Raw genomic sequence first — 25,330 nt, forward strand, 5'->3', positions numbered from 1 at the left:
TTTGGAGAAAATTTAAGAGCGTATATTGAAAGGATAGGCTAATGCAAAATGAAGGTAAGTAGTTGTCGCAGTAGACGAGAAAATCAAATCCACTGAGATAGAAATTTAAGCTGCATGTGAGATTGTTTGGTCAAGACCCAATATCAAGAGTGGGCATTGTAATAGGATCATTCAGTCAGTTACCAGATTCATCTCCTGATTTACCTGAAAACTTTAAACGAAACCTCAATTTGCATTTATGTAAATTCCCTGATCATACTGTAATCATCAGAAGAGACATTCATCATCCAACAACTAATGGGGTAATTACAGCTTCAATACTGGTAGGTATGACAAGGTATCCTGTGAAATATTACTGAATGCCTTATCTGAAGACTACCTACAACAGATCCATGGTCCAGTCACATTAATGTGACAAGTGCCTACGTTTGACGTCAACATGCAATAACCATCACACGTGGCAGGTGGGAACACTAGCTGTTGATAGGACATAAAGCATTCGGTGGCGGGATGCAGTGTATCACTGTTTTCTCATTGTGAGAGCAATACCACAGATTACGTGTGATTCAAAATGGTGTAAAATCCAGGATGGAATAATGACAATATTATGAAAAATATTGTTACTACTCACCACATAGTGAGATGCTGAGTTGCAGATAGGCACAACAAAAGGATTGTCAAACAGAGCTTTTGGCCAAACAGGCCTTCGTCCGAATAGACAAAACACACACACACACACACACACACCTCTTCTCTCTCTCTCTCTCTCTCTCTCTCTCTCTCTCTCTCTCTCTCTCTCTCATATGAGCACACCTCTCACACACATGACCGATGTGTGTGTGAGTTGCATTTGCATGAGTGTGGGTGTGTATGTATGTTGTCTGAGATCTCACAGCAGGCCATCTCCTCATTTCAGAGTTGATCCAATTAAGGAGTTAAAGCAACAATACACCTAGTCGAGAGAGCACTTCTTTGGCCTAAGATAAAAGGGTTGCTGAAGTTTCATCCAGCAATGGAATGTTGTAAGTGGAATGGAATGAGTCGCCTCTTCACTTGGCACTTTTGCTCCACCAAACCATCACGCCCTCATGGATATTGTTGGACCAGTACCACCATCAGAAGGCAGTAAGGACTGGCTGATGGTAGTAGACAGCGTTTCGCAATGGCCAGAAGCTCTCCTAATGGAGACACTCTTTAATGGATGTATCATGTGATCAGGTATACCAACATTTGTAACCGTAGATCAAGGCCAACAATTCAAATCTCATATATTCAAAGAACTAGGAACATTCATAGAAATGCCCGGGATTTGAACAAATGCCTACTGTCCCTCAGCAAAAGTTCTAGTATAGTGCTCACACCATCAGTTAAAGGACATCCTCAGATATTAAACTTCTGAAGAGTGGACAGATACTCTACCAGTAGTCTTGATTGTCATGTGAGGTATTGTCAAAGGTTCCCTGAATGCAAAAACTGTTTATTCAAGCTATAAACAAATATTATGTCTACCAGGAGAATTTTTGATACGTTTCCAATATTTAAGTATCTGACTTAGTCCAGTACACAACTCTGCATGTTCCAGCCTTCAGTACTAAAGGAAAATGGTGCCAAATATCCACTCATTTTTCAAGACATATATAAGTCAGTGTGTCTAACAGTATTATGATGCAAGCCACACATCATTGTAGCCACCATATGACAGCTCCTTTAAAGCCCTCAGATGCACATCAACATGCACGATTATCCTACCTGTATCTTGATCAGAGGTTTAAAAATAGCTTTTACTGCAGTGAAGGCTATACCCACGAACTAAGGACAGATACAATACACCATCTGTACCTGACACTGCGGAGATGTCAGTACCACAAACTTCTTTCATCAGCAGTGCTGGAGCGGTCTGACCCTACTTCTGTGGGGATATGTTCATCTACATCTACATATATACTCTGTGAGCCACTGTATGGTGTGTGGCAGATGATACCATGTACAACTATTAGTCATTTCCTCTGCTATTCCACTAACAGACAAAGTGAAGGAAAAATGTGCCTCTGTACGAGCCCCAATTTCCCATATTTTATCTTAATGATCCTTGTGTGAAATGTATGATGGCGACTGTGGGATCGTTCTGCAGTCAGCTTCAAATGCCAGTTCTCTCAATTTTCCCAATAGTGTTCTGTGAAAAGAATGTTGCCTTCCCTCCAGGGATTCCCATTTGGGTTCTGAAGCATCTCTGTAACACTTGCATGTTGTTTGAAACTACTGGTAATGAATCTAGCAACCCATCTCTGAATTGCTTCAATGTCTTCCTTTAATTCGACCTGGTGTGGATACCAAACACTGGAGCAGTACTCAAGAATTGTAACAGCTTGAGGCCATGTAAAAAGTGAACTGTTGACCTTCAACTATGTGTCGAAATTGGTAACATGTTTAAATGTTCTAGAAGTTTCCAATATCTGCTCGTTTTGTAAAGTTTAGAAAACATAGGTTTTGTTTAAACTTTATCACTCTCCAGTCAGGAGAGAGATCTGCTTTTTGTGCCCCTTACATCATGTTTACAAAATAAAAATGCTTTCTGTTTTAATTTTTGTGATTTTTTTGTACTCTTTCTTGCATCACAACTGCAATAATAATAATAATAATAATAATAATAATAATAATAATAATATGAAAAGAATAGTTGCTACACAGCTTATAGTGGAGATGTTGAGTCGCAGATAGTCACTACAAAAAGACTGTCTCAAAATAAGCTTTCGGCCAACAAGGCCTTTGTCAAAAATAGATGACAGACACACGCTCACACAAATACAAATGCAACTCACAGACACTACTAATAGTGTGGCTTCAGAGACTGTGGTCATGTGCGTGTGAGTTGCGTTTGTATGTTTGCGTCGGTGATCTATTTTTGACAAAGGCCTTGTCGGCTGAAAACGTATTTTGTGACAGTCTTTTTGTTGTACCTATCTGCTACTCAGCATCTCTGCTACATGGTGAGTAGCAACTATCCTTTTCATAATATGTAATAAAAACCATGTATTTACCTCAAGCTAAGCTCTCATGTTTGCTCTGCCACACTTCCAGGACATGTACAACTTTACAGTTAATACAAGCACAACAGACAAAAAATTAGCCACTTGCAGGATACCATGCTAATACGTTGTAACACTGCCTCTAACTGTGATAATGTCATCAGTTCATGAGCAAGAGAATCCACGTTTCTTCAGGCATGCCATATATAGCTGAAGGCCCTAATTGATTATTACGTGCTGAGGAACTCCCTAATTGCTCAGGTGTTGTTTGCTACATTTCATCCACTTCCAAATAGCACCAGACATTTCCTTTGCATGCAAGATTAGCTGATTTAGCAACCCAGTAAAGGCATAGTAGGGCACCTGGTTGTTCATCAACCCAGGTATGTATCTGTGAACATTGCTGTTGTCATTTTGGGAAACTGTGTTCGTAGTATATTTGTCATGAAGACCTAGAAGAAAGGGCAGCATTTAGCCACCAATAAGGTGTAAATAAAAATCCTAGTTCATTTTCATAGTAATGTGAATGATACGAGAAACTCTCCAAAAATGCAGAACTGTGTCTGGCATGTACACCCTACATACATAGTGGATTATACCCCTCATTGGACGAGTGGTACACTCAACGCCTTGCATCATTTGAAACAAGGCAAAATTGTGAATTTTCAGACCACACTAGATGCCTCTGTTCAACTATTAGATTGGTGTCTAAGTTCGTAGCATTTTTCCATAAGTTTAATAACTGCAACAGATACACATAACGCGGACTTTAGTCATCTATCACATATTCTTCACTATAACAACAGTCTGCAAATGCTGATTCCGTGACAGTAGAAATCTTGGTTTTCAGACGAAGAACTCTTTGACCCATGTTTGAAAAGCATTTTCATCCAGAAATAATGTTGCTTGGAGGTTTATTGATAGACAACAGAAAAGGTGAAAAACTGAGGGAGGAAGATTAGGTGAATAAGGTGGGTGCGGAATGACTTCCCAAACCAACTCCTGTTCGGTATTTCTTTTTTGTTAGTCTAGCAGAATGCAGACTGATGTTACCATGCAGTAGCATCACTTCATGCAGTTTTCCTGGGTGTTATTCTTCAACTGCATCTGCGAGACGTCTCAGTTCTTGATAATAAGGAAGCAATACATAGTACACCATACCGTCGCTGTTCCGCCAGATGCATAACTTTTTTTTTTGCTGATGTGAATGGGTCTTCGTATGGGAAACTGTTGCTTTTTTTGAGCTCAGCCATTCCTTTCTTTTCCTTATGTTAGCATAAAGACACCATTTCTCATCACCAGTAACAATGCAGGATAGGAATGGTTGGCTTGGTCATAAGCCAATTGGTGATGAGCAAGCATATGGCCACATGCTGATTTTTGTGATTTTGGGTTGGAGCATGTGGTACCCGCCAATTTTTGAACCTTCCCCCTTGCATGCAAATGTCATGCGATGGTGGAACGATCACAGTTCGACATGTTTGCCAGTTCTCGAGTACACTGGTGTGGATCATGGTGGATTAATACGTTTATACGATATTCATCAAACAGCGAATGTCTTTCCGAATATGGAGAGTCACTAATGTCAAAATGATCCTCCTTAAAATGATAAAACCATTTTCTTGCCGTGCGCTCTCCTTTGGCATGATCCCCATACACAGAGCAAATGTTTCAGACTGCCTCCTCTGCTGTTACCACTCTGTTGAACTCAAACAGAAGAATTTGTTGGAAATATTCTGATTTCTCCATTGGGCACTCCATTTGCTGGATCACAGCTCCCCTCACTGTCTCCAGATGACTAAATGGCAATATGTAAACTCAAATAGCAATAGTAAACTACAAATATAAAATGAAAATTGATAAATAAACCTATATCAACTAGAATATTAACATGCAAAACAAAAATGCTGTGAACTTATGCTACAACCTAATATTTTACAGAATCTGTGTTATGAGCTGGAAACATCACTTGCATGCAGTTCCTTGGCAGCATTGGTCACAAACTGGTTAAGATGGACCTACATTCGCTGACAGCATGAGTTCCAGGCAGGTTTGAAATCAGTTGTCATTCACGAGACATGACTCTTCTCTGGTCTCAGTCTTTTAATATCTTGGTATGACAATTGTTTTCATACCAGATTACATGGCTGAGAGTGGTATACGATTCTCTGTAGATCTGTTGAACGGTCCATCTTGATACACAAACAAATCACATCACATCATTTGCGATGTGGTCATGAGTGTGTCCAGACATGATAGTGCATTTTTGCCATTCTGTCGTATCTCCACTTTGATTTATCTTATTGCGCAGATTCCATACAACTGACTGGCACATACAAACCACTTCACTGCAGTTACTTACCTCGGTGATGAAAGGCCACATGACAACATGGTACACAATCTGCAGCATTCCAAAGCAACCACTGTATCCTATTAAGGGGTAGCTATTATTTTGTCCAGTGAATTTATAATTGTTTAACTAACAATGGAACTAACATATGATGAACCATATTTTGTGTTATGTGTATTTTAAAAGAATTAAACTCTTGTAATGTGACTGAAGTTTACAACAAAATGACAATGTAAAATATGATATAACACACGTGAGCCTCAGTGCGTGCATGCGTGCGCGCGCGCGTGTGTGTGTGTGTGTGTGTGTGTGTGTGTGTGTGTGTGTGTGTGTGTGTGTAAACTGCTATTAAATTGATGCGTGCTTACATTTGCTGCCTGAAAGGTGCTATTCAGAATGTGGGCACAATGAAACTTGCATCAACTCTTGGGGCTTGGGGGAGCAGTGGTGGGAGGGGGGGGGGGGGGGAGGGGGAGTTGAGAGGGAAGGGGGAATGAACAGTAGAAGTTACTGATGTTTTACAAATTGTTCGTTTTTCCTTTTTTAAAGACTGGTTTTACATGCATATAATGTCTGCCACACTACTTTTACGAATTCTTTAACCTCGTAACATTTATGAGATTTTGTTTTCTTTCATATTACAGGTCAGGTGATCTCTGTTTGTACTACCTTTGCAATGAAGATAATGAGAAGCCCGTTATGCGACACATCCCATGGTACCAAGATAATAGCCGTATGATCTCAGCCATGTGTTTTGATCCTTCAGGCTCGTGGCTGCTTGTTGCAAGTTTGTATTTATTTTCCATATTCACTACATAATTATACACTCATTTTGGGCTGTTGTAAATTATGTTTCTCACACACTTCTGTGATTATAATTACAGAATACTTTCTGCTGGGTAGACTCGTGGAAGCCTTAGAAATTATCTTAAGTTACATTTCACCAATTGGGAAAGAATTATGATATGTTAAAATGTAAAATACTAAAGATCACAAAATGTGAAAGTAATGTTATATAAACAAGAGAATATAGATTTATATATATCGGGTAATCCATCTCATTATCTGGGGAAAAGATGAGACAAGAAGTGCTGCAAAAACTTTCGTAAAAGTAATACTAGTTGACAAATTCACTTAGAACTCCAAGCCATGTTAATTGTTAATTGGACGTAACAAACGGCTGTTCATGCATGATTCTGTTGTCTGTAGGGATGTTGCAATGTCGTACGTCTCCAGCAAAATGCAGTGAGACCTGCAGAGGATCAATTATTGGTGCTGGGGTTGGCAGTTGAATCTGAAGATAAATAACAATAATGGCTTGCATATAAATACTGTTCATTTGTTAATAGTCTTGATCACAATTAAAAGAAATTGTGATCTGCAGATTAACTGCTTCATTTGAGTAACAACTATCTTCAGATATGTGGAAATAAGCAGAAAATTGCCTTTTGGTTTATGTGAACTTTACTAACTTATTAGCAAATTGTAAATTTTTAACTGCAATTGAGACTTTTAAAAATTTCAACAATTAATATAGTTCACTGTGTCTCCTTCACCTGATGATATCCGGTCTTACAAAGTGTTTGTTTACACTGCTGGCGATAAATCACTGGAAACCATATAAAATATGAGCATTGCAATTACTACGTAAACCAAACTGTAGAAAAGCCTGTGCCATGCTGAGTTTCATTTGGAGAATCTTAAGGAAATGTAATTCAGCCATGAAAACAGTACCATTCAGAGCACTATTAAGACCAGTTCTTGAGCGTTGCTCATCAGTTTGGGAACCATACCAGATTGGGTTAATAGAAGAGATAGAGAAGATCCAGTGTAGAGCGGTGTGTTTCGTCACAGTATGGTTTACGCAGTTTAAAATATTGTGGAGATGCTCAGCAAATTACACAGGCACTGCAAGAGAGGTGTTGTACGGCATGGGGAGGTTTGATATTGAACATGGTGTGTACGACCTGGGACAGCCGGGAGATTTGGGAATAACCCAGCGATTTTTTTCATCTGGTATAAAACCGGGAAAAACCCAGGAATTTTTTAGAATTCTGGGAATTTTTTATTGTTTTACTTTTCAGTTGGAATTTTGTTGTTTTGACTGGTAAGAACCAATATTCTAACAAAGGATATTACTGTACCCCCATACTGCAGAGTAGTACTGCAGCAATAAAACATGAATGAGATAAGAAAATGAAAATAAAACCACAGAGTTGCAAAGGAAATGGGCTATATAAAACAACAAACCACAGTGCTCATACAAGCGTCTGTCAGGAGCAAAATGTGTCAAAGGCTTTAGGAAGACTGTGCAATGCTTCAGAACAACAAATTGCTTCCGATGAGCGTGACGTCGTAACTCTTTACATTAGATTCATTTGAGCAGTTGCAAGTGGGCCCATACGCATCCACAGTTGAGTCGTGTATGATTAGTACCTTCTCCTGCTGCTGGCTACATAAGTGTGACCGCTAGCTGTATAAGCATTAACAGCAAGTAGCCAGATGTTACCCGGAAAAATTTTACTGGCGCACCCAGGCTGCCAGATTCACGCTTTCGCAACAGGCCCGGATCTATGAGGCGGGGGAAATGGGGGCATCAGCCCCCAGGCGGCAATTTCAGTGGGAGGGGGGGGGGACAGCAAATTCATATTCTTGAGGGAAATAAATGTTGTTTCACAAAGCGTCTAGCATCCAGTGCACTTTGGTCTATTGATTATTCATATGATTTTGAAACACATCCCTATGGGTTTTTAAACATTTTTCAACACATTCTAAGCTGCTTTCTGAATTAATCATAAGTTGATTTTTGAATGCATGCATGTCTCTGCCCAGGTAATCCCTGTCGCATCTGGAAATAAACTATCCTGCAATCAAAAGGGGACCGGGCTATACGAGCTGAGCGGAATAAAGCCGAATGGGTGAATGGCAATCGCTTTTTGTTAATGTGGTTGACTGGGTTTGCGAATGATCAGCATTGTTATAATTATTAGCGAAAACCATAGATTTAGACTACCAGAGTGAAAATAAATGACTAACAGGTAAGAAAGATTACATGTTATCTTCTCGGTGTATACCAGAAAATGAAATTTTGACAGAAAAGTTTTGGCCAGAGTGCTACACAAGTAAGGGCCAGTTATACAGTCCCCGGCTAGCAGGCACTTAAGTTCTATTCTAGGAGTAGCACGGAAAATGCATTGTACAAACACGTAATAATGCCTAACCACAGAATAAACAGGGGCATAACTAAACTGGTGATTGTGGCAGTGTTAATGAAGTTAACCGGAGAATAATTTTTGACACTGGCAGGAACAGTTACAGAATTAGTGATGACAAGATTGTTTGTTAGAAAGAGGAAGGAGAAGAAACAGGGACATCACACAAATTATGGAAGAATACGACAATTCCAAATTTATACAAAAATTTCGTGCTACTACGTTTAGATCTCATGCTTGAGAAGCTGGTGTGTATGAATGAAAAGTGAAACTATTTCCTAACATAAAGGTTTTTGCTTGTAGTAGGCCAAATAGGCACTTAATATTGGTACTTCGTGAATTATATTCTGTCGTGTAATGACCATTTGTTAGAAAACAGTCTAGTTTATTTGGTGTGTATTACAATTTCTGCAATATTAGACAGACCTATTTCGTTTTACCTAGGAGATAGTGACAAAATAGACACAATGACCTTGAGAAACCACACCAGTCTTGGGTACAATTTGTATTAACAGCTTTTTCAGTATTAGACAGCGAGATTTCGATTTTTCATGTAGCAAAACTTTTGACGAACTGTGATGAGGTAGTAGATTATTTTGCAGAAAGGAGAGCATGCCATGTAAAGCCATTGCAAGATTAGAGAGAGAAAAATGTTAGGCCTTAAGGATTGAAGAAATGTGCACTGTCTTGCTTGTCTCTTGTCTTTACTGGTTTTATGTCTCCTATATCTAATTTTATGTCACACAAAATAGCAAATTAATAGCTAATAGCAATAAAGAGTGCAAATTTTCTGAGGGTTCTTGCACTCCTGGTTACAAATGAGCTCATTCAGTGCTAATTGTGTGTTTTGAAAAAAAAAAAAGAAAAGAAAATAGGGACAGGATACAAACCGGCCGACTGGGAGCAGGGGAGCACCAAAGGACATTTTAATTTCCACTGTGGTTTGATGGCATCCATTACAAAATATACATGTTTGAATTGGACATAGGGAAATGCATTGATGTGCGATAGAAGATTGCTGTGTGAAGAGGCATGGCACTGCACTTTGGCACATTTAAGACCAAATAATATGTCTTACATTTCCTTGAAGGCACATATTTTATGTATCAGACTCTTCAGAAAGATGTGTGCTACAAAATGAACATTTTTTGAAAAGTCTGTGTAATTTTTGGGGTCCTACCTCAAACGTGGGAGGGGCAGAGGATGCTACTATTTAGTATTGCCCCGGTTCAGAAATATCGTAGATCCGGGACTGATACACAGAGCTGTCTGAGTAGTAGTGGGGAGGTGGATAGCCTCCACGTTACCCTATCTTGCGTTTAGTGATTTTGCTGCTTCTGCTTCATTTATTGCTCTCACGTCAAATGAAAACAAAACGGATCTCTGTGGCTGGGAGCTATCAAGTGAATTAAAACACATTCACATAGTTACGAAAGGCTAAAATAAGTTATTAGTTTCAGATTTTATTTTATTTCCGCCTTTCTGACAGTCAAGCATTAATCGCCTTGCAGAACAATGAAGTTATTTTGTCGGTTTGCTAAAGAAATTTGGCTTTTATTAATATTTTCTGCTGAGGCAGTCCATTTATTTGAAACGAAATGTTTCATTCTACACTATTGACTAGTTTCAACTGTTTGCTGCATTTCAATTGCCCGTTTCCATCCTCTAGCACATATGGCATTATTCCATAATAAAGAACCAGACATGAGACAATACGGTACAGCCACTCCAAGAAATTTTACATCCAAATGTGGGCATATGAATGTGCACTTTAAGCCAAATTATGCATTTTAGTATGATACACAAAATTCCAATGCTTTTGGAGTATCTTCTGATGTCTTGTTTCGTTTATGACGTACTGTAAGATCTTTCAATGTTTTAATAATACCAGAGAAAGAAAGTTGCTACTCACCATATAGAGGAGATGCTGAGTCATGATAGACACAATAAAAAGATTCACACAATTAAATGACAAATTAAGAATGTTCATTTCACGTCTTGGAAATGTACAAGAGTTATGGTTAGTGTTCAAACACAATAAATCATGCCCTGGATGAGTATCTACCAATATACAGGATGTTTATAAATTAGTTGTATAAAAGTAACCTTTAATTGTGAAAAAGGTAAATAACTTACAGAAATAGAAGGAAAAGATGGATTGTTACTCACCACATAGATGACACGTTGAGTTGCAGACAGGTGCGATGAAAAACACTCGTGCATTAGTTTTTGGCCAACACCTTCTTCAAAAAAGAAAGACACACACATTCTTTCACACTAGCAAGAACACCTCATGCACACATGACCGCCATCTCCGGCAACCCTGACCAGAATGCGGCTCTCATGTAGAAATGAAGCAGCAATCTGGAGTGGGCAACGGGAGGGGGGGGGGGGGAGGGGGAGGGATAGTGGTGTACAGATGGGGAGAGAGAAGAGTGCTGTCTGGTGGAGGGTGCAGGGACTAGATTACCAACAGGCGCAGCACTTAAGGCTGTAGGGGCAGGGCAAGGGGAGAGGGAGGGACGGTAAGTGAGAAAGGACTGGAGCAAGGAAGGGGAAAGGTGGCTGGGTGCATTGGCTGAGGGTGGCATACAAAGCAGGTGAGGCAATGAGAACAAGAAGGGGGTGATAGGACAGAGGGGATGGAAAACATTGGGGTTTGGCATTTTGGGAGGCTAGGCAGGTCTCTTCTAGATCGCCCATAAACAAGTTGGCGTAGGAGGGTGCCATGTTAGTGCACCTCTGCCATCGCGGCCATCTGCCTTTCCTGATGCTTCATCTATTGGCAATCTAGGTTCTACACACTCCAGCAGACAATGCTCTTCTTTCCTCTCATCCATACACTGCTATCCCTTCCCATTTGCCGCCCCCTCCAGGTTGCTGCTTCTGCTCTACATGACAGTTGCACTCTGGTTAGAGCTGCCAGAGATGCTGGTCATGGTTGTATGAGGTGTGCTTGCTTGTGTGAATGAATGTGTGTGCATTTCCTTTTCTGCAGAAGGCTTTGGCTGATAGCTAATGTGTAAGTGTGTTTTCATTGTGCCTCAACATGGCATCGTTATGGTGAGCAGCAATCTTATCTTTTCCTTGTATTGTTGATATTCCCTTGTTTAACTTACAGAAATGTTTGAGACAGCACTGGATGCAGGATATCTTCTAGTTTTATTTTACAGATGTTCAGTGTAGCTACCTTTTGTAACACAATGAATATCCTATCTGTAATCAGTTTCCTGCCTAATCCTATGAAGCAAGTCTTCATGTATAGTGACAGCTGCAAGTGCTATCTGTTGTCACAGCTCACACACAGAAGTCCATCAGGGTTAAATCAGGTGCTCATAGTGGCCAGGATGTTGTTTCACCATGTCCAATCCAAGTTGACACATTCCTATGGAGATATGCAACAACTTCACGGTGACAATGTAGGGGCATGCAATCTTGCTGGAAAATAAATTCTGTGTCCGTAACCTGTTGTAATTGAGGCATTAGATAATGTTCAAGGACACCAATTACAGTTTATTTGGCAAAAAATAAAGGACTGTAAATCTTGTTACAGCTTACAGTGCAAGAAACTTACCTTAGGCAAGTCCTGTTCATTTTCAATTACGTGACATTTATGCTGATTCACTTTACCACAGCTATGGAAGGTGGCTTCTTCACTGAACACAAATTTATTAAAAAAATAGTCTTCAGTCTGCATTTTGTCAAACATTTCTGCTCAGAGCTCAGCTACAAATTCTTTGACACTTTCACTTAAACCTTGCAACAGTTCCAATTTGTAGGATTTGAATGACAGGTGTTTGTATAATACCCTCCACACTGTAACACGAGGCATACTTAATTCTAAGCTGCCACATCTCATCGATTTACCCAGGCTACTAACAGAAGATTACTGAACTTGTTCGATTCTGCATCAGAGACTGCTTGTTGACCCTGATCTGGCGTGCTGATATGCAGCCAGTTTCGGTGAAATGATTATACCAATTAACAACAGTTAGTCTGTGTGCTGGTAGCTTGCAGTATACAGTCCTTAATTGTCTCTGAACTGTGGTAGTGGATTTGGATTCATGAAACCATAAACAACATTTCACATGCTCTGCACCATTATATGACTGACACATACTTAATGAGTAATGCACTGTATTACAAGTGGTATGAGCTTGTTTAACTAACAGTATCTATCAAGGCCTGAGGTGGCTAACATCTCATTGAAATCCCCCCAGGAGGTCCACAACTCTTTTGTGGATACGTGTGTAGCGAGCACGGGACCCCGAGCTAATGTGGCCCTCCTTCCTTTCCGGGCTGCATGCCTTCTTTTTCCGCATCCTTCCCATCCCCCATCTTCCCCCCCCCCCCCCCCCCCCCCACCGCCCCCCCCACCTCCGCCTCTTTCCTTCCCTTTCTCCCTCTCTGGGAGTATGTTTTGTGCCTACGTCCGGAGACGGACGCTCGAGAATGTAACACATTCTTCGTTTTCTCTGCTTGCAAGTCTTTGTCCTTCTCTTTTCCTTACCTCTTCCCTCTATCCTTTTCTCCGCTGCGGCGTTTGACACCTCTCTTCTTCCCTTTCCCTTTCTTTGTTTTTCCCTTTCTCTTTTTTCCTCCTTGTGCATGTCTGAAGGCCGACCCACGCATTTCCATGTGTAGCCGGTGACGGTATAACGCGTAATTCCCCGCCCCGGGTAGACAGGTAGGACACGTACGTACCCCCTGGTAGCGGCCAGGTCCAGGGAGGGGTGATTACCCGAGCTGGTACCCTCCGAAAGTGCCGATTGGTCCCTCCGTCCATTTCTCGGGAGGTGTGACCTGAGGTGTGAACAATCACCTAAGGCGGGAGTGCCCACAGAGAAGGCCCCCCCAAGGGAGGAGCGCACCATCGGAGACGCCAGTAATCATGGGGGATACTTCCACAATGGTTTCCTCATCTTTCGCTATGTCTGCTCACAAGCGTAAGTTCACTGAGTCTCAGCCACAGACAGTTCTTCCATCTTTGCCACAGTTCCTTGTTGTTTCTCGATCTGACGAAGGTCAAGGCTTCTCCACAGTCAACCCTTTCATTATTCAGAAAGGTGTCGACGCAACTGCAGGTCCTGTAAAGTCTTGTTCCAGATTACGAAATGGCACCTTGTTGTTAGAAACAGTCAGTGCCCTCCAGGCACAAAAATTGCTGCATACTTCATTGCTACACACCTTCCCTGTCTGGGTGGAAGCGCACCGCACTTTAAATTCCTCACGTAGAGTCGTTTATACACGCTCCCTCGACAGATTGTCCGACGAGGAAATTCAACACTACCTGTCTGACCAGGGCATAACTGCTGTTCATAGAGTCATGAAAAGGATTGACACGAACATCGTTCCAACCCGTGCTGTCTTCTTGACATTTGACAGAGTTCAACTCCCATCGAACGTAAAAACAGGCTATGAGATAATTTCCGTTCACACTTATGTCCCAAACCCTACGCATTGCTATCGGTGTCAGCGGTTCAATCATACCAGTCAGTCCTGTTCCAACCCGGCCAAATGTGTTACGTGTGGCAAGGATGCCCATGAGGGTGCTTGTCCACCTCCATCCCCTCATTGCATCAACTGTATGGGTGACCACGCAGCTTCCTCTAAAGATTGCCCCATTTTTAAAGACGAAAAGCTCATTCAGGAAATCAGAGTGAAGGAAAAGGTGTCGACCTTTGCTGCTCGAAAATTATTCGCCAGTCGAAAGCCCACTGTTCCTCAGATAGAAAATACAGCACTGTCCTTGCCTCTCGTCGGCCAACAAAGGAGGCAGCCACGCAGACTTGTGATCTCACCTTTAGTGCCACGGTCGTCAGATCAGCCAGTGCAAAGATCGCCCGTTCAACCTCCCACTTTCGCTGCTCACTCTATGGCTCACCCTTCATCGGGTTCTGCTAAATCTCGAGCCCAAAAGTCAGACACCCGGACTTCCAAAAAAGAGCCTACTCGTGAAGATTTTTTACTTACCCCAACTTCACAACCATCGGTTCCTCCTTCATCTAAACATCCTGTTTCCAAGAAGGCTAATAAGAAACTCATTTCCTCTCCTTCTCCACGACGGCGTGTCTCATCTACAGCACCACATGGTGGTAGCCGCCCTCGGCCGTCTTGTGTGTCGCCGAGATGCACTGCTGGCGGCCGATCAACCGGCCGATCGCTGGTGGCAGGAGCTGCTCCTGAACAACCTATGGATCAGGATCTTCTGCCTTCGGCTGAATGCTGTTCCACACTGTCTGTCGCAAACTCTGAGCAGTCGTTGAGTTGATGGCAACCTTGGTCACATTCTTCCATTTTCTGTCCACCCTATGTCCATTATGGGCAACGGCCTTGCCGTAGCGGATACACCGGTTCCTGTGAGATCACCGAAGTTAAGCGCTGTCGGGCGTGGTCAGCACTTGGATGGGTGACCATCCAGGCAGCCATGCACTGTTGCCATTTTTCAGGGTGCACTCAGTCTCGTGATGCCAATTGAGGAGCTACTCGACCGATTAGTAGCGGCTTCGGCCAAGAATACCATCATAACGACCGGGAGAGCGGTGTGCTGACCCCATGCCCCTCCTATCCGCATCCTCCACTGAGGATGATACGGCGGTCGGATGGTCCCGGTAGGCCATTTGTGTCCTGAAGACAGAGTGCTATGTCCATTATCCATTGGAATATCCATGGCATTCGACCCAATCGGGATGAATTGACGATCCTCTTACGATCCTACTCGCTGGTCATCTTCTGTCTTCAGGAAACAAAGCTGCATCCCCACGACCGCTTTGTTTTCCCCCATTTTCAGTCAGTCTGATTTGATCTCCCCTCTGTTGAAGGCACTCCAGCATATGGAGGACTCATGATTCTTCTCCATGATACTCTCCATTATCACCCACTCCCCTTAAACACTTCCTTCCAAGCTGTCGCTGTCCGTCTTTCCCTTTCTGGATACACCTTCTCTCTTTGTACTGTATACATTCCATAGTCCACACCAATGGCACGAGCTGATCTCCTTCATCTTGTTGGTCAGCTTCCACCCCCCCCCCCCCCCCCCCCCTATTTGCTGGTTGGGGACTTCAATGCCCACCACCCGCTTTGGGGATCTCCACATCCTTGTCCGCGTGGCTCACTATTGATAGACGTCTTCCACCAAGCGGATCTTGTTTGCCTCAACACTGGGTCCCTACATTTTTGTCTGCCTCCACGACAAATTTCTCTCATTTGGACCTTTTGGTCAGTACTGTTCCGTCAGCTCGGCGCTTTGAATGGTTCGCCCTTGCTGATACACACTCGAGTGACCACTTTCCATATGTCCTTCGATTCCAGCCACAACTGCCGTATATGTGCCCGCGACACTGGAAGTTTTGCCCAAGCCGATTGGACACTTTTTTCGTGTCTAGCGACATTCGATGACCGTCACTTTCCTAGCGTCGACGATGAGGTCACTCATACTACAGACGTTATTCTTACAGCTGCGGAACGTTCAATACCTCGCACCTCCGAATTGCCCCGGCACCCCTCAGTTCCTTGGTGGTACGAGGCATGCCGGGCCGCAATACGTGAGCGGCGACGTGCTCTTCGCAATTTCAGACGCCATCCTACTTTGGCCAACTGTATTCGCTATAAGCAGTTCCTTGCGCGATGCCGTTGCATCATCCGCGATAGCAAGAAGGCAAGCTGGGACTTCTTTACTAGCTCATTTAACACCTTCACTCTCTCCTCGGAAGTTTAGAGTCAGATTCGACGATTATCTGGTGCGCCTAGTTTCTCCCCGGTCTCTGGGCTCACTGTCGCGCATGATACATTAGTGGACCCCGTCGCAATTTCTAACTCATTGGGTCAACGCTTTGCTGAGATTTTGAGCTCTTCAAATTACCCGCCAGCGTTTCTCCCGAAGAAACGTGCAGTGGAAGTGCAACCTCTTGCTTTGTCCTCTCAAAATCGCGAAAGCTATAATACTGTTTTCTCCATGCGGGAACTCCAACACGCACTCTCTTCTTCTCGCTCCTCCGCCCCAGGACCGGATGGTATCCACATCCAAATGCTGCTGCATTTATCATACCATAGCCTGCGTTACCTCCTTTGCCTTTATAATCGAATTTGGACCTACAGTACTTTTCCCAGACGATGGCGGGAAGCTATCGTCGTTCCTGTTTCGAAACCTGGAAAGGACAAACATCTCCCCTCTAGCTATTGCCCCATTTCCCTCACGAGTAGTGTGTGTAAGGTTTTGGAGCGTACGGTGAATTGCCGTTTAGCTTGGTGGCTGGAGTCCCACAGTCTTTTAACACCTGCCCAATGCGGTTTCCGAAAGCATCGTTCTGCAGTTGACCATCTTGTTGCTCTCTCCACTTATATCATGAACAATTTTCTCCGGAAATACCAAACAGTAGCAATATTTTTTGATCTGGAGAGAGCATACGATACCTGTTGGAGGACAGGCATCCTCCACACACTGTTCTCTTGGGGCTTTCGCGGTCGGTTGCCCCTTTTTCTTCGCAAATTTATGGCAGAACGCACATTTAGAGTGCGGGTGCACACTACTCTCTCCCATACTTTCTCCCAAGAAAACGGGGTACCCCAGGGCTCCGTGCTAAGTGTTGTTCTGTTTGCCATTGCCATAAATCCAATTATGGATTGTCTCCTTCCTGATGTCTCGGGCACCCTCTTTGTGGATGATTTTGCGATCTAGTACAGCTCTCAATGGACCAGCCTTCTTGAACGATGTCTTCCAGGCTGTCTCGATCGCCTCCACTCTTGGAGCATCGAAACAGGCTTCCGCTTTTCTCCCAGTAAGACCATTTGTGTTGTTATGCTAGCCATGTGTCTTCCATGCCTGCTAATCCGCCCATGACATTTTTTTCCACGCTTCCTTGGATTTGGATTTAGGGTATGCAGACCGCCCTTCCTCCCTACTACCACCGGGAGTCCGCTTCCGTCAACTGCTCCATTCTCTTTGCTTCCACTTTCCTAAAACTTTCTTGACAACTTGGGGTACAGCACCGCTTTGGCTCCGTCCCCGGACTTGCCTGCTCCGTGACCTTTGTCAGTTTCCCAAGGATGGTACCCCTTCACTTGTTTATCGTCAGGCATTTTCTGCTCTATGTGCACAAATGAAGGAAGCCACATTTATTTACACTGATGGCTCAAAAACATCGTTTGGTGTAGGGAGTGCCTATATTGTTGGCGACACCCCAAATCGATTTCGGCTTCCCGACCAGTGTTCGGTTTATACTGCGGAGCTTTACGCTGTTCTCCAGGCTGTCCAATACATCTGTCGCCATCAGCGGATACAGTATGTTATCTCTTCAGATTCTCTCAGCTCTCTCCTCAGTCTCCAAGCTCTATACCCTGTCCACCCTCTGGTCCACCGGATTCAGGACTGCCTACGCTTGCTCCACTTGGGGGGCGTCTCTGTGGTGTTCCTCTGGATCCCAGGACACGTTTGCATCTGTGGAAATGAGGCGGCCGATATAGCGGCCAAGGCTACAGTCTCTCTTCTTTGGCCAGCTATTCGCACGATTCCCTTCGCAGATCTACGGAGTGTTTTATGTCATTGTGTTGTTCTTTTATGGCACGCACATTGGTCGACACTTCCCAATAATAAATTGCGGGACGTGAAAGCTCTTCCCTGTGCTTGGACCTCTTCCTCCCGAACGCGTCGTCAGGAGGAGGTAATTTTAACTAGACTCCGGATAGGGCACTGTCTTTTTAGCCATCGACATCTTTTAAGTGGCGATCCTCCCCCACTCTGTCCCCACTGCTCTCAGCTGTGGACAGTAAGACACCTTTTAATTGAGTGCCCCTATTTTACTCCGTTACGTGCCTGTCTACAGCTGTCGCCTGATATATCTTCCATTTTAGCAGATGACATGCGCTCAGCCGATCGCATTCTCGAGTTTATTAGAGCCCAGTGAGATGACGTCAGTCATTTGAAGCTCTTTTTGGGGACAACCAACCCTCTTCTATAGAGATTTTTTAAGCTTTCCTTCTGTTTTTAGTTTCTCCAATTTTTTGAGTTTCGTTCCCATTGCTGCTGGTTTCCAGTTTCGTTTTCTACCTTTTCCTAAGTCACAGACCGGGCGCTAATGACCGTAGCAGTTTTGCGCCCAAAAAAAAAAAAAGAAAAAAAAATCTCATTGAAAAATATTCTAAATCTACACCCATATTTTACAAATCACGGTGAAGTGCATAGCAGAGGGTACTTCAATTGTACTAACAAGGGCAACACCTCATAGCACCCCCCTTAGATTTAGTGGCCAGTTGGCCCATTGGATAGTCTGTCAAAAAATAAACACACATTAAACATGAAAACAGGAAGAACGTGTACTAAACTGTGAAAAAAAGAAGAAAAATAGAAACAGTGAAAATTACAAATTTAATATGTGTAATATTGAGCATCATTAACAAGACTCGGGGTGTGGTTATATGGTTATGGTGTTAGACTGCAAACGAGGAGATCCAGTTTCAAATCTAGCTTATGCTCAACATTTTTTTTCACAAAATTGTGAACTGTCCATCTGATTATTGACATTTTGGTTTCCTGTATTCAAATTTCTGTGTGTATCATGGAGTAACGTCTGTTTGCAACAGCAAAGGCATACATACATACATACCTCTATTTCTTCTGTGTAGGTACCATATGTTATGTCTTTTGTGTTCCATTTTAGAAGTTTTGACTCTTGAATTCCACTATCGTAACATACTTCACACTCGTTTATTTGTTATTTTCAATTCTGTGGGAGGTCTTTGCAGCATCCCACCTGCTGTCACTATCCATCACAGAATATGAGCCATGGGGTAATAATATGGTAAGAATATATTACCGTCACAAGTAAATGTCATAAGTAGTGAGGGCTGGTGAGATGCCGCATAGACCTCTCACACAAATGAAAACATCAAATAAACGGGTGTGAACTGTGTTACAATGATGGAATTCAAAATGTCTAAAATGGAATGCAAGAGGCGTAACATGTGGTACCCGTGTAGAAGAAATAGGAGGTAAGTACGTCTGGAGGTCCCTTCATTACACATCTCTATTGCAAATGGACATTATGCCACGAAACACACACAAAATTGAATACAGTGAACAGGCACATCAAGGACTGGACAGACAGTTCATAATTTTGTGAAAAAAGTGTTGGGCACGAGGCAGATTTGAAACCAGGTCTCCCCCTTTGCAGTTTAACACCATGACCACATGACCATGACCCGAGTCTCGTTAATGTCACTCGATATTGCACATATTAAATTTGTAATGTTTACTGTTTCTTTTTCTTTCTTTTTTCCACAGTTCAGTACACCTTCTTCCTGTTTTCATGTTTGGTCTGTGTTCTGTATTTGATGGGCTGTCCAGTGGGCCAACTAACCACTAAATCTGAGGGGGGTGCAATGCGGATTTCCCTTGTAAGTATTAAGATTTCTTCCCATTCCACTCTCATATGGAACACAGGAAGAATGACTGCTTAAATGCCTCTGTGCATTTTGCAGTCCCTATGGGAGTGATACGTAGGGGGCTGTAGTATATTCCTAGATTCCTTACTTAATACTGCTTTGTGAACCTTTGTAAGCAGGCTTTCACAGAACAGTTGATGTCTCTTCTTTAAGTTTTTTCAGTGTGTCCATGGCGCTATCCTTTCTGCTATAACTGCTTTATGTCTTGTTACTCTTTGAGCAATATTTTGGGGAGGGCACAGGTTTGCATTTATGAACATTTAAAAAGAATGTAGCCAATCTTTACACCACTTTGAATTCACACACACACACACACACACACACACACACACACACACACACACACACACACACAAAACTCCATTATAGGGAACTGTAATATCTGCAAAAAATCTGGGGTTACTACTAATATTGTCTACTAGGTCATTAATATAATCAATATAGAACATGAAAAGATTCTGAGCACAGTTTTTTGGAGCACATCTGAACTTACTCCTACATGTGTCAATGACCTTCCATCTGAAATAGTATGCTCTCCTCACTGCCAATAAATCCCCATTTCAGTCAAAAAATTTTGTTTGATGTTTCAAGTGATGAAACTAATATTACTGAGCATTGATGTGATACTGAATTAAATGATTTTCAGCAGTTAAGAAATATTGAATCCATCTTATCACCTCGATTGGTGGTTTGAGGTGTTGTGTAAGAAAAGTAAGAGTTAGATTTCACATGACTGATGTTTTTGGAATCCATGCTAGTTTGTGTGGTTGGGATAATACTGTTCAAGATATTATGGTTGATGGGTGATATTTTCATGTATCATCTTGTAGATGAGTGTGATCTGCTTTCTTCCAACTTCTAAGTTTAGGTTTTTTCATGGTAGGGGTTGATCTAAGGTTTAATTTATTTTAAAGAAAGGCTAACTCAGTCACAAATTTTGTATAGAATCTGAAAGGGGTTCCATTGAAGCTCTGGGACCTTGTTCTGTTTTGGTGATTTATGATGTTTATCATTCCTACTGAGATAAATGTTTATATCACACATATTTGTAGTAATGCAAGAAATGAACTGTGGGAATACACCAGAAAGTTCCTCTGAAAAGAAATATTTGAAAATGGAGTTAAGTGGTTCTACCTTCACTTTACTACCCTCAGTTAAAATTTCTGTGTCATGCATGAGTGTCTGGACACTGACCTCGGTACCACTGACAGTTTTTGCTTATGACCAGGATTTCTTTGGGTTTTGTGGAAGATTTTTCAATAAATTCAATTATGGTAGCCACTGAAGGCTTCACACATTGCTAATTCGACAGCCAAACACATTTCATTTAGCACCTCTCTGCCTGTAGCCCTGTGCTTCATTTCACATCTATTGTGCAACAGTCACTGTTTTTTTAGAAGTTTGTTTACAGTCACTGTATACCATGGCTAGACCCCTTCCATTATAAAGTTTGCTGGGTCAGGTCCTGGAACAGTTGTGTCATTTGAAAGCATTTGTATCATGGTATGTTTATAGAGTCTTATAAAAACATGTAATTTTCACTAGACTGTAGAAAAGAGAACATTTAAAGTAGAGAAAATGGTAAATGAGAAAATTTTAATACAGCAATTTGTTGGTGGATGCACTGTGAACTGAATCAAGAAGATAATATTCAGTGAGGTAGTGATCAATGTCCAGGGAAATGGCGTAAATTTCAGCAGATAAACATGACCTAATAAATGTTATTAAGGTGTTGAGAAAATTGAAGCTTCAGCCAGGCAGTTAGTGAAAAAGTCTCAAAGTGGCCCACAAAAAGTTTAGAGTAAAAAGGAACCAATTTCATCTTTTAACTATATCCGTGATGTGATATAGGTTCACTCCTCACATGTTAACAAGTTACTGAAAAGTTTATGTTTTTTTTGTTAAGCTGTTCATGAAAATAGATCACGAGCTGAGTGGATGGAAAAGAAATGCTGACAGATAAAATGGTTCAATAAAATCTTTTGGGATTATTAACATCATCAATTCATTGATTGTCCATGATGTTTCAGGAAGCTTATTCTCACCTTCCATCCTCTGCCATAGTGCCAGCATGTCAAAGTTCATGTCATTAAATAGACTTACTTGTGACAGTAGGCATTTAAATCTCGTAATGGGTACTCCATAACAAGGTAATGGCCACATTGCTTCACTGTTTTCGTGCTTGGCCTAATACCAGTTATGTCTAATATCAGCTACTGCCCACAGCAGTACAGCATTATGGTTAATCTTTCTTATTGCTTTCATTGTTGATTGCCAAGCTGCACGGAGGGTAAATTTCTTGCCCTGATTACTGAAATGTGGTGACTTTTATATTTCACATTATTTGTTAAGTTTTGAAAGGACAGGAATCTGCAGTCACTTAAACCAACTATTTGACCACGGTGTACTTCCTTTCAGTCTCCAAGCAGAGACAAAGTGGTCTTCACTCACCTTCATATCAGACACTGCCCAATGACACATGCTTAAGGCATGAAGATCCACAGGATTGCAGTGATCGTGGTGTCTCACTCACAGTGCACCATGTTTTGAAATTGTGTTTTTGCATGCTGATAGGGGGAAAACCTTTGATTTACCAAGGGACTTCCTGCAATTTTAGGCGGTGATGAAACAATAGCAAGTAAATTGTTGACATTTTGTATTACATTAGGACTTCTGCCCAATTTAATTAGACAAAGGTTTTAATGTTGCTGGCTCGTCCTATTAATTTTGCAATCGACCAGCCATCTTAATGCCATCCACTGTTTTGTTTATGGTATTAATGTGTGACAATGGTATGAATAGATCTTCTGGGTATTGGATGTGAGATTTTTTATTACCGTTGCTGTAGTTATGTGCCCTGTACTTTTTAACAAGATAACTACTGAAACCAAAGGGCACTGATGACCACGTGGTTTAACGCCCAACAATTTCAATCCATCCATCCATCCATCCATGAATTTCTTAGCCCAGACAGGAGTTATATCATTTATATTCAAGTGCTGTATATGTGGCATTATTGTTTCCATGTCTTGTGTTATTGATTTTTCACAGTTTGCAAATTACATCCCTAACACAAGCACATTTTTGATGGTCATCTGTTAAGTGCCCTTATTGGAAACTGTTATTGTTGTTACTTTTTTCAGCTGGAAAATATCTGGACAGGTAAGATAGGAAAATGAAGTTTGAGACAAATTCTATGGCTGCCCACGTACATCACGCATAAGGACCACAAAGATTTTTTACAGACCTAACTTGCATCATACTGATTTTTCAAGTACATATAAATTTGAAGAAATCCAGAACATGTAATAGATATTTAGTACAAGTGAGTGTATCCAGACCTATTCATCATGAATGTTGAGTTGCCTAGTTCGGACCCTGGTTATGCTCTTGATTTTATGCTGTCAGAAATGAGACACTAAGTACTTCCGTAGGCCTGTTAACCAAGTTGTTTTTTTATATCTTTATGGTAAGAATGGATACATGGATTATAAATATTTACGTGTAATTGTTTTTCTGAAAGAGACAGACACAATCATTGGTCAGGTGATACTGTCATCTTGATTGTATGCTGTTAACTATCATCGAGTGTGGAGAAATGTTCTCATTTTTGAAAAATAAAATTGTTTTTTTCCCAATTTGTTATTATACAATTTTAAGAATGAACTGTACTGGATTTTAATTCTTATACGCTTAGCCGTTATTGAACTTGCTTTATCCTTGTCCTTAGTGCTGCGGAAAGAAACAACTGAGCACTGCAATAGTAATGGCTGCAGAGTATAAAAAATTAAAAGTTTTTATAGCATATCTTTCTACAATGATGCATATAGAATCATTACTTTTTATGTGCAGGCTGTGATGGAACACTTGTCATTGTACCAGCACTGGCTTTGGTGGACAGTGCTAAAGCCAAAGATCACCAGTGGTCTACGACAGAAGTGACAGTTTTTCCTTCAGTCACCTCTCCCCCTGCTGCTTCATTGTCTGCTAGCAGCTTGGCTAGCTCTGTCAATGGAAGTCCACTCACTACTCGCCGTAGTTCAGCAGCTCGACCCACAGCAGTTGTGTGGTGGCAGAGCATTCTGGGTTGCCATCATACAGCTATTGTAGGAACAGAAACTGGAACCATATTTTTTGTGAATCTCTCGACAGGTGTCCAAGTGGGCACAACCTATGTGAGAGATGCTATAACTGAACTACACATGTGCCAAGACAACAGTCTCGATGTGATCTTCTTACTGGTAAGTGGGTATTTCTTATATGCTTCCATATGCGTAGATTATAAACATGCAGGGAAGTGTGACAGGACTGCTGCTGTTCTCTATGTACATCAATGATTTGGTGGACAGGGTGGGCAGTAATCTGCAGTTGTTTACTGATGATGCCATGGTGTATGGTAAAGTGTTACAGTTGAGTGCCTGTAAAAAGATACAAGATGACTTAGACAAAATTTCCAGTTGGTGTGACGAATGGCAGCTAGCCCTAAATGTCGAAAAATGTAAGTTAATGCGGATGAGTAGGAAGAACAAACCTGTAATGATCAGATAGAGTATTACTAGTGTCTTGCTTGACACAATCAAGTCATTTAAATAGCTGGGCATAACGTTGCAAAGCGATATGAGTTGATATGAGCTTGTGAAAACTACGACAGGCAAGGCAAATGGTTGACTTCGGTTTATTGGGAGAATTTTAGGAAAGAGTGGTTCACTTGTAAAGGAGACTGCATACAAGACACTGGTGCGACCTATTGTTGAGTACTGCTCGAGTTTTGGGATCCGTACCAAGTCGGATTGAAGGAAGACATTGAAGCAATTCAGAGGTGGGTGGTTAGATCTGTTAACGGTAGGTTCAAGCAACACACAAGTGTCATGGAGATGCATCGGTAATTCAAATGGGAATCCCTGAAGGGAAGGTGACGTTCTTTTCGAGAAACACTATTGAGAAAATTTAGAGAACTGCCATTTGAAGCTGACTGCTGAAAGATTCTACTGCTGCCCACGTACATCATGCGTAAGGACCGCAAAGATAACATATGAGAAATTAGGGCTCATGTGGAGGTGTTCAGACGACATTTTTCTCTCACTCTATTTGCGAGTGGAACTGCAGGGGAAATGACAAGTAGTGGTACAGGGTACTCTCCACCATGTACCATATGGTGGCTTGTGGAGTATCTGTTTAGATGTAGATATTTAATGAAGTGGTTTTATTGTAATTTTTCAAGTGTGATTGTTTTGTGGATTTACCCTGTAATGTTGAGTAGTCACACTACTGATATAATTCTTTTACCCTTCTTGGGTTTTCAA

General features: G+C 41.8%; 1 protein-coding gene and 1 pseudogene across 1 annotated transcript in view; both read left to right on the top strand.

The window, feature by feature from the left end:
• Positions 1-25,330, top strand: part of LOC124775860 — a 416,537-nt gene that overhangs the window by 25,925 nt on the left and 365,282 nt on the right. Inside the window, exons 2-3 of the mRNA XM_047250694.1 lie at positions 6,021-6,163; positions 23,880-24,268. Coding sequence (XP_047106650.1) covers positions 6,021-6,163; positions 23,880-24,268 — 532 coding nt within the window. The remainder of the gene's footprint in view (positions 1-6,020; positions 6,164-23,879; positions 24,269-25,330) is intronic.
• On the top strand, positions 14,912-15,029 carry LOC124778798 (annotated as a pseudogene).

The sequence above is a fragment of the Schistocerca piceifrons genome, chromosome 2 (assembly GCF_021461385.2).
Source record: "Schistocerca piceifrons isolate TAMUIC-IGC-003096 chromosome 2, iqSchPice1.1, whole genome shotgun sequence".
NCBI lineage: Eukaryota > Metazoa > Arthropoda > Insecta > Orthoptera > Acrididae > Schistocerca > Schistocerca piceifrons.